At 42.7% G+C, this 10407-nt stretch overlaps 1 protein-coding gene across 1 annotated transcript; it reads left to right on the forward strand.

The window, feature by feature from the left end:
* The first annotated feature begins 1627 nt into the window (after positions 1-1627).
* On the forward strand, positions 1628-9329 carry LOC117852629 (uncharacterized). Its single transcript, XM_034734806.2, has 19 exons — positions 1628-1871; positions 3173-3323; positions 3419-3646; positions 3780-3866; positions 3957-4046; positions 4120-4246; positions 4373-4473; positions 4565-4733; positions 4828-4949; positions 5399-5527; positions 5643-5741; positions 5817-5874; positions 5951-6026; positions 6134-6260; positions 6341-6498; positions 6924-6996; positions 7084-7278; positions 7527-7620; positions 8249-9329. Exons 2-19 carry the CDS (start codon positions 3249-3251, stop codon positions 9064-9066), a joined length of 2826 nt encoding a protein of 941 aa, XP_034590697.1. The 5' UTR covers positions 1628-1871; positions 3173-3248; the 3' UTR covers positions 9067-9329.
* Positions 9330-10407: the final 1078 nt, after the last annotated feature.

Consider the following 10407-nt stretch of genomic DNA (forward strand, 5'->3'; position numbering starts at 1 on the left):
GGACGGTTACTGACAGGTACGTACATGGAAGTGTGGAACCTGCCTTGTTTTGTTTTGCAATGCCATGGCCAGCGAGGCAAAGCTTCCTTGGACGGGGAGTGCGACTATTATCAGTTGGGGCCTTGCGCATGCAGATGCAATTTGTCAGCTTGGAGTGAGGGCAGCAGTTCATCCTCCAAAAGTTAAAATTTTGCACGTGTAGATGCAATTTGTAGCAAGAATGAGAAGGGTGGTTAGTAAGCGTTTACGAAATGATTGTTGTTGAGTTAGGGAATGATGGAGGCAAGATTCCTTTCGCCCTGTTGGGCCGAATCCCAGCCAGCTTCTCTTCCTTTATTTTGTTCCACGCACGAGCCGGCCCACTCATTCGCAGCCCAGTAGCGATACAGCCCACGCAGAAAATTAAGAGCTCGCCGTGGCACACGCAGCAGCGAGCGATCGAGCTCAGCTGACTAGCCGGCGTGACGGGCCGACCGGTTGATTTATTCTATTCGATACCTGTCACGTGATGGCGCCGCGTGCATGTGTGTCTCAGGCTCTCCCGCAGAACAAGTGGGCCGTCGACGCGCGCGTGCGGCGGACAGGTGCAGCTACCAGAGCAGCCCGCGCCGACGACGACCTGTGCTTCAGACTAGCTAGCTACTACCACACCACGAACAACCACGACCCTCCCTCTCAAAACACACACACACACGATAACCCTTGCCCACGAAGCACGCTTATTAGGCTACGTACATAGGTCAGTTTGGTAGGACTCCAGCTCCTCTGAAAACGGCTCCGGCTCTGACTCCTCTAGTGGAGTGGTTTCTCCGATTCTAGCTCCTCCTTTTGAAAAAATATTTAGCAAAACGGCTCTTCCTGTGGGCCCTCCCCGAGGAGGAGGAGGAGCCACTATTTTTGGCTCCTCCCCGACAGTAAAAAAGGGCTCCAACTCCGTGGGTGGTTCACTCGCGGAGCCGTTTGCGGCGCTGCTCTTTGGTAGGGCTTCAGCAGAAGCCGCGATCGGAGCCGGAGCTGGAACCCCACCAAACGAGCCCATAATCCAAGCTTACGAAGCACCCTTGTCAGGCTCCATATGTAATCCAATCCAATTAGGGATTCACGACGTCATCGTGCATGCATATCTTACATGCAAGCCTCATGTTTCCGATCGGAGAGACAGCTAGCTTGTTAGCCTAGATACCACCGCCGGTACGGTATCAACAACTAAAATTACTACCATCGTGCAAACCTAGCTCACCTTCGTTCTCTGTCTCGGCAAAGAGTCGCCGTCCGTGATCAAACACCACCGAATCTTTATTCAGGTCCTAAACTTTCTTGCACGTCGCCATCCATTCTCACCCAACAGGGGCCAGCACGCACGCAGAATCAAAACCTTCTTTTTTTCTTGAATGACTGACCCCAAGTGTTCTCACTCGCACGAGCAGAGATCGTCCCATGCTTCGACGCGAGAAAAAGTGACAGAGAAATTGCATGGACGGAATCGGCCCGTTTACAGTACAAGCTCTCTGCAGGGAACGGGATTCCAAAACGGACTTGTCGTGGCCGCACCGGCAATAACGAGGTCACGCCGGGGCCTGGATGCAAAAAAAATTCCTCGCGGAATAAAATGGCGCACACACTTCTCTCTGCTCCTGCGAAGACCTCAGGGCCAGGGGGGAGAGGGAAAAAAGAAATCTATTTTTTCTTTCTCTGCTCGATTTCCCCACGGGCCGGAGAGTAACTGATCCTCTCCTCCTCTTTTCTTTTCTTTTCCTGTCCTTCTCTCGCGTCGCGAATCCGTCGGTTGGGTTTTCGAATCGCGCAGCCAGGCGCCCCCGGCGGAAATCGCCAAATTCTTGCCCGCCCTTCTCGGAGCTAAGCGAATCGAGGTAACGCAATCTCTTCAACCCCTTCTTGAGGATTTCTGAGGTTTTGGCACTTGCGCGGTTTCGCGACCAATCCCAGCGCAATTCCCCTCCTTGGGCGCTCGATTGAATCTGGTTCTTAGCTCGAGGTCTTTGTATCTGGGGGATTCCGAGTGTCTCACTCTCTCCTAGAGGAGAGGGGGTTCATCGGGAGAACTCCATGTGATCAGGCTAAAATTCGCGACTGTATGCTAAGATGTTACGCAAATCTCCTTTATTTCTTGCGCTCTAGAGTATAGAGAGCCTTTGATCAAGTAAAGCACTAGTGGAAACTTCTTGTGTGTACACGGTGGTTACTGCTTTAGCATCCACACGTGGTTATGTTCATGCGAAAGAGCTTGGTTTATTCCCCACAACTAGAGCCTTTTGGGGCTTGTAATCTTGCTCAGCTCAGGGCTTAGCAAATGGGATTGCTCGAATCATGCTGTTCTTGTGTTTCATCACCTCCTTCAACGATTTGGAGTTTGGGGGTGTGCTTCTCTAGTTTCTTTGTGTTGGTTGTGGAAACCGCGTGCTTGATGGTTCCCATTGGTCTCTGAGGGAGCCACGGTGGTTCCCCCACGTCAAGTTTGACAAGTCTGCCTGTTTTTTGTGGTTGGAAAATCTCTGCTGCAGTTTGCATATTGTTAAAGTGATTTTTTGAGTTATGATGGGAAAAGTCCTAAACTTGCTCAGGAAATAAGTTGTAGCACGTGGAAAACTCTGCAGGGAGTGAGGACAAGGTCAGAGTTTTCGAGCTGTGGTGTCCATGTGTCACGCAGCACATTTTTCTGCTGCATATTTGCATACCTGCATCTGTTAGTGTGTTATCTGGGAGACTACTTGCTCATCTCATTGGCATGTCACTGAACATGCGGCATGGGAAGCTCGAATCCTTTTCAGTTTCAGTTTTGCATTTTTCTTCTTTGCTCCATCCTCAGCTGATTTAACATAAATGGGAGCAGTCAAGTTGATTTGACTGTCATGTCAAGTCATTATCTCTGAATGACTGCCCTGAGAACGAGCGGCACTAATTATGGAGGAGTCCTTGCCTTTTCTGTATGCTTATTTACTCCATCATTAATTGATTTCACATAAATGGAAGCTGGCATGTAAATTTGGTTGTCATGTCAAGTCATTGTCTCAACAGGCCAGAGAATGAATAACTACAGTTCTGAATCTTAAAACAGTTTAGCTGACTGCATGACACATGTTTTCTCTATTGAAGACGAAGGTCTAACAAGTTACTAATATGAATCTTCTTTACTGAACTTATGACACTGCAGAAGACTAACTGACTTGCTAGGACCCTAGAGCGTGCCTGAATTTCTGCTATCGCTTGTCCTGACTATCCAACTGATAATGGGATGGGGAAACACCATAACCAGAAGGCTCAAAGTTTTCTCCATGGCACTGCTTATCTACTTTGACTATAAGGTGTGCTTCTGTTTCTTTTCTCAATGATGTTCTTCCATAGACTAGCCTCTTCCATTTCCTTGAGACAGATTAACATCTTCTTGATGCATGAGCAGGCTGTTCAGAAGAGAGTCCAATGGGTTAGCACTGGTAAAAAGAGTGCTATATGGACGAAAACACATGAGCGAAATGCTCGCCGTGTCCTCAACCTGATGATAGAGTTAGAAGGTTTATGGGTGAAAATGGGCCAGTATTTGTCCACAAGAGCAGATGTGCTTCCTGAACCCTACATAAATGTCCTCAAGCAATTGCAGGATTCACTTCCTCCACGCCCTTCCGAAGAGGTATGCATACCTGTCCTTGAATGAGTGGAAGATTGATAATTCTTGTCCGGTCCTGATATAATATTTTTTTGTACGTTTGCAATGATCTAAATGGCAGCGATTACTTATCTTGGTTATTGTCTCTGTTGTGCAGGTTCGTGGAACGATAGAGAAAGAACTTGGAAAACCCATGAGTGATCTATTTGCTGATTTTGTCCTGGACCCTCTTGCGACTGCATCAGTAAGTACTGTAGTATCAAAAGTGAACTTAGTTATCTAACATAAATTCATAGTATGCTCATTTAAGTATTCAATGAACATTGGGTAACAGATAGCACAAGTTCATCGTGCAACTCTGGCAGATGGCAGAGAAGTTGTTGTCAAAATTCAGCATGATGGTATCAAAGAGATCATATTAGAGGTTTACATCTAACCTGGCAAGTATGTCTGTGTAGCACAATTGGAGTTTGTTACATTTTTATATTGGTGGTCAGGATCTGAAGAACGCAAAATCATTGATTGAATGGATAGCGTGGGCAGAACCTCAGTATAATTTTAATCCAATGATTGATGAATGGTGCAAGGAGGCACCAAAGGAACTTGATTTCAACCATGAAGCAGGTAATTCTCCTTGCTCAGTTTCTTACCCATACAATTCTCTGCACAATTTTCTATTCTCTCTCTCTCTCTCTCTCTCTCATGAAGAGGTCATCTTGATAATGTATGTTACAAATTCTTTAATTTTAGAGAACACTAGGACTGTCTCCAGGAATCTTAGTCGCGAAACTGACTGTGGGAGTGGCAGTAGTTCCAGTGCTGTTGATGTACTCATTCCAGAAGTTATTCAGGTCTATCTTTCAGTTTCTCTACTGTTTATCTTTTATTAATTTTTGAAAATCAAGTTACCATAATCTGACAAACTGTTATTCCATGTGTCAGTCAACTGACAAGGTTCTGATTTTGGAATATATGGATGGGATTCGCTTAAATGACAATGATTCATTGGAAGCATATGGTGTTGATAAGCAAAAACTTGTTGAAGAGATAACCCGTGCATATGCTCATCAAATATACATTGATGGCTTCTTTAACGGTGACCCTCACCCTGGTAATTACATGCGTTTTGGGAAGGTTTCTGTCATCTTTTCCCTTGTATTCCTTGCACATTAATTCATACTTGCATGACTTTTTCTTGTCTGTAGGCAATTTTCTTGTGAGCAAGGAACCTCCACATAAACCAATTCTCCTTGACTTTGGGCTCACTAAGCGCATATCAAAATCTATGAGGCAGGCACTAGCTAAGATGTTTTTGTCATGCGCAGAGGTTTGTGAACTTCAATCCTCTAAGAAATCCACAGTGAAGATAGTATAGTATAATATGCAACATCTTCCTTGGAGTAGCTGCAGTCTTTTCTTATTTTAGATATAGAACCCCAAATAAGCATGTCTTGCTTTCTTTCTTATCTTTTCTTGTAACATTGTCTATCTTTTGTTTACTCATTCGTGATGTGGTAAACTGGTATGACATGACATATTCCCAAGCAATAAGAGAAACAAAATGAACTTGGGAAATATGTCTCCTAAGCTAGTCAATTTTTTTTTTGTTATAAGAGATCACTTGACTTATATTTTGATGTATCAACATCTCATGATCAAAGTTTGAAAAATGGAGTTCTTTGATTTATTCTACTTTTGTCATTTATTTTGTGGCTTCTCGTACATTAGTTAATTGTATGTAATTTGCATATCTGAGATGAACATGCCAATGTTTAGGGAGATCATGTGGCACTGCTGTCAGCATTTGCAGAAATGGGGCTTAAACTGCGGGTTGACATGCCTCAGCAGGCTATGGATATTGCTACAATATTCTTTCGCCAGTCAACTACTGCAAGTGAAGCAAAGGTAGTCTGAAGGCTACTGTATCCATTCTACATAATTTTATCTATTTTTTTTCAGCTTTTCAGTAACTTTGGATATTTGGAGTAACAGTTTATTTGTGGTTATTCATGCTTATCAGGAGAACATAAAGGCACTCAATGACCAAAGAGAACGAAATGTCAAAGCTCTTCAAGAAAAGATGAAATTGAACAAGAAGGAAGTTCAACGTTTTAATCCTGTGAGTAGAAATGCCGCACTCGTAACTTTCCTCAATTGATAGATGAGAGTCACATGAAAGTCTTCATGCTTTTAGGTGGATGCTTTCCCTGGGGATGCAATAATATTTATGAGGGTCTTGAATCTTCTCAGAGGTATGAGTTTCTTTTGGCTTACTCATTCCTCTGAGATATCCAGTATCTAATGTTTTTTTTAAAAAAAAATCTGCAGGTCTTTCAGCTTCACTAAATGTTAGGATAGTTTATCTAGACATCATGAGGCCATTTGCTGAATCAACTTTGCTCGGGTGAGATGCTATTTATTTGACATTATCATGCTCGCACCATATTCATAGTAAAAGATTATCTCTCTCTTCTTTCTTCCATTGCTGATTTATGCCCTTACTTTGATCAGGAGTTTGATGCATGGACAAATACCTAACAGTCAGTGGATTTATGACTCACCTGCTAACTCTGATGTGGAGTCTAAACTGAGAAATTATCTGCTTGAGTTGGGAAGTGACAAAATTTTAGGAATACAAGTAGGATTCTCCTATGAATCAAATACCTGTACAGTGATTCTCTACAAATATTATGTGCCTTACATTTGTTTTTTCACCAGGTCTGCGCATATAAAGATGGAAAGGTCATAATAGATACTGCTGCTGGTATGTTGGGGAAGTATGATCCACGACCTGTTCAACATGATTCTCTCTTTCCTGTTTTCTCAGTGACTAAGGGTGTCACTGCTGGGATGGTACATTGGCTTGTCAACGAAGGGTGAGTGATCGATTCAGTACCAAGTCCCTTTTAACTTTGCAGTGTAAATATGCCTGCATGGCATTGATCTACACTATATTATAGAATTTCTTGTGTGTACAAATTGTTTCTCATATTTATGTATAGCACCTAGTTGCAAATCATTTTTATTTGTGTGAACTGTAAGCATTGTAGCATTCCACTCTTTCTAATACCTCAACTGGTCAGAGAAGAATATTCCATCTTTATACGCTTAGATGGAAAATTGCACACTTACATACTGAAGTACATGATGGTCCGCCTGGGATTTTTTTTTAAAAAAGGTCAAATGAGCATTTCTAACCTGTTCCAAAATGGGCTAAGAACTTTAACTGTGCATCTAGACATTTATTCCACAAGTTGAAGTTGCTCGAGCTATTTTGTGATAGCATACTCCAATCTTTCAGGAAGTTGAAGTATGAGGAAACAGTGGCCAACATATGGCCAAACTTTGGAACTAACAGCAAGGAGCTAATAAAGGTACAAAAACTAACTTGTTTCTGTTATTTGATGGGACATGGCAATTCTTGGCTAATAGACTATCTCATTTGCTCCGTCCTAATAAAGGTGCATCATCTTCTAAATCATACATCCGGTTTGCACAATGCGCTGGGAGATGTGGTGAAGAGTGATCCCATGTTGGTATGTGACTGGGAAGAGACACTAAACCAGGTTGCCAAGTGTACACCTGAGACTGAACCTGGTTCAGCACAAATTTACCATTACCTATCCTTTGGTTGGTTGTGTGGGGGAGTCATAGAGGTATGTTTCTTCCTGCCATCACGTAAATTGAGCCTTGTTTTTTATGAGAATTGGACTTTGTTGGTTGTGTAAACAGATCATTATGTACTAATCTACAATCGGGTTAAGAGTTAGCTAAATTTGAATGTAAACCCACATCTACTTATCCTTTTCGGGTCGAATAGCTTAATTATGGGAGTTTAAAAGTCAATATAATGCTCTAACTGATTTTTTTCATGAATCCTGACGCTGGTATTTGACAATAATAGCATGCATCTGGGAAGAAGTTTCAAGAGGTTCTAGAAGAGGCTATTGTTCGTCCTCTTCACATTGAAGGGGAGCTATATATTGGCATTCCACCAGGTATGTTACAGATCTCCTATGAATCAGTGCTTAGATTGTTTCCAAGAACTCTACCCAATTAGATTTTTTTAACACTGTACCAGATCTGCTGCTTACTGTTTCGTGATAAGGAATGTAGCTTTCCCTTGATTTTTTTACGTCGTGTGCTTAAGGAGTAAGAATAAAAGAACCATCAATGTCTTGGATTGGGTGTGTCGGGGTGTGTATTCAATGGGGGAAATACTTTCAGTCAAGCTGTGAGTGCAGGAGAAACTGCACTGCATTTGTAATGGCACTACATTGGGGGTATTTATTTATAAAATGTGATCAATGGAGTTTTGGACTTAACTGCTACAATGTTATCCCTTCATGCTCCAAGACCAATAGTCATTTTCTGCAAGTACCTACTATTGGTATGTTTTTGTATCATTTATTTAATATTGGATGCTTATTTTGGCAATTTACATTAAAAAAAGGTATTAAATCTTTTTCTTTGTCTTTCAAACTCCAGGAGGGAATATTTGCTCTTTTAGATGTGTCTGCTAAGATTTGATTAGACTAATGAAAATCGTAATCTAGTCATGTTTATACTCTTCTAGTCTTCTAGATACCCTCTGTCTGATGTTCATTACATTCTGTCCCTTCTCAGGTGTTGAATCTCGTCTGGCAACCTTGACAGTTGACACTGAAGAACTTCAGAAGTTATCAGGAATCAGGGCAGGGCCAGGTGTTCCACCAGAATTGCTGAGCAATATTGCGCAAATGGCGTCTGGTGTACCAGTTCTTTTCAACACGTTAAATGTTCGTCGGGCCATTATTCCTGCTGCGAATGGCCACTGCTCTGCTCGAGCACTTGCTCGATACTATGCAGCGCTTGCAACTGGTGGTTCAATTCCACCACCGCACTCTGCGGACTCCAATCCACCCCTTGGCAGCCATGTGCACACCCCCAAGTTCCCTACCGCCCCACTCAAGAAGAAAAAAGGCGCTGGAAAGAAGGGTGTCGGTTCCACAGGAAATCTCCAAGATGTGAGCAACACTGACAAGAATGGGTACAGCCAGCTACGCACCAGTGACGCTAACGACGAAGCAGCAGCAGGAAGCGGCGGCAGGATCTTCAGCAGTGACAAGATCCTGGACGCGTTCATGGGTGTCGGTGAATACCAGAGCATGGTACACCCAAATGGCAAGTTCGGGCTCGGGTTCAGGAGGTACAACAACCCCAGCGGCACGCTGAGGTGCTTTGGGCACTCCGGGATGGGCGGGTCCACCGGGTTTTGTGATGTGGAGAACAACTTTGCCATGGCGGTGATGGTGAACAAGATGTCCCTGGGAAGCGTCACTCGCGGCATTGTCCGGTTCATCTTGGAGGAGCTGGGTCTGCCTGTGCCCGACGAGTTCTCAACATCAGGGGAGAAGGGACCTGACATGGTGCTTAATCTTGCACCACCTCAGCAACAGAGATGACGATGACGACGAAGCCAGCTGGTTTGACTGTTAACGCTGTAACTGTCGTTGCAAAACTTACCAGTTTGGTAGCTTCTGTTGTGACACAAGATTGAATAGGAAGCGGGAAAAACTACAGGATTTTTTCGTGGTATATATTATACACACGCCATTTTGAATTTGAGGTGGCATGTAAAACTCCACGGACTGTTTTATTCGGCAGAATCTACAGTGTAAAGAAAGTTTACGTTCAAAGAAAATGGCGAGCTGGTATGGTGATTACAGATTTTTTTTTTAAGAACTGCACAATTTACAGTTTACAAGCTGAGGGTGAGAATTGGGAATGTGCCCATCAGTTCCCAGAGACCAGTACAAGAAAATCACATGGTAATTCTGCTTTCTGTGTGCGTTTAGCTCCTCGCTGTACCGTGCTTTTTCTCAATGCTATTATCTTGTTTTGGCTCCATGATCGAATTTTGTTGTTACTCTCGAATGACATACTCCGAATAAGTGCAGCGAACTTCAAACTATAGCCTTTTGAAACATTGGTATGTTTCTCACGTTAGCTTACGGTTGTTTTAAACGGATATAGCCAAATGAAACGGCTATAAGTTCTTTGGATTTTTTTTCATTGCACCAACTGAAATGGTGTTTTTTATTGATATGGAAAATAAAAATGATATAATTTATATTTGTACATTTGATAGCCGTCCATACGAAAAACTTGGTTGATTTTGACATATACTGACTATTCTATACATGAAACTTCTTGCACGTGAAACAACGAAAATTCACACAGTATTTTTGGAAAATTTCAGATCTTACGCATTGAAGTCAATTAAACATTAAAATAGATATAGCAGTTCCGACAGTCAACTACTTAAACATTAAACAAGAGTAGCACATAATCGACCTTTTTTTTTCTATCAAACTATAGTCAAATGTACAAATAGAACTTATACCATTTTTTTTTAAATTAATAAAAAACCACCATTTTAAATGGCAGAATGAAAAAAATTCCAAAGACCTTGTAGCCGTTTCATTTGGCTATAAAGCCTATAGCTATTTCAAATGGCGGTAAGCTGACATGGCAACCAGTTCATGTTAGCTTACCGCCATTTCAAACGGCTATGATCATATGAAATGAAATGATTATATAGGTACAAATTTGCAAATTTTTTCTCTCAGAGTGGAAGGAGGGTTAGTAGGGACAGCCCACACAAGCTAGAGGTGCACCAAAGGCCAGGCCCAAGGCCCATCTCATCACACACGTGGGCTCTCGATCCTCTCAAAAAAAACGTGGGCCTCTCGATCTCTCCTCTCGTCGGTAGAGTCCACTCCAGTCTCGGCCTGTGCGCGCCC

The sequence above is a fragment of the Setaria viridis genome, chromosome 4 (assembly GCF_005286985.2).
Source record: "Setaria viridis chromosome 4, Setaria_viridis_v4.0, whole genome shotgun sequence".
NCBI lineage: Eukaryota > Viridiplantae > Streptophyta > Magnoliopsida > Poales > Poaceae > Setaria > Setaria viridis.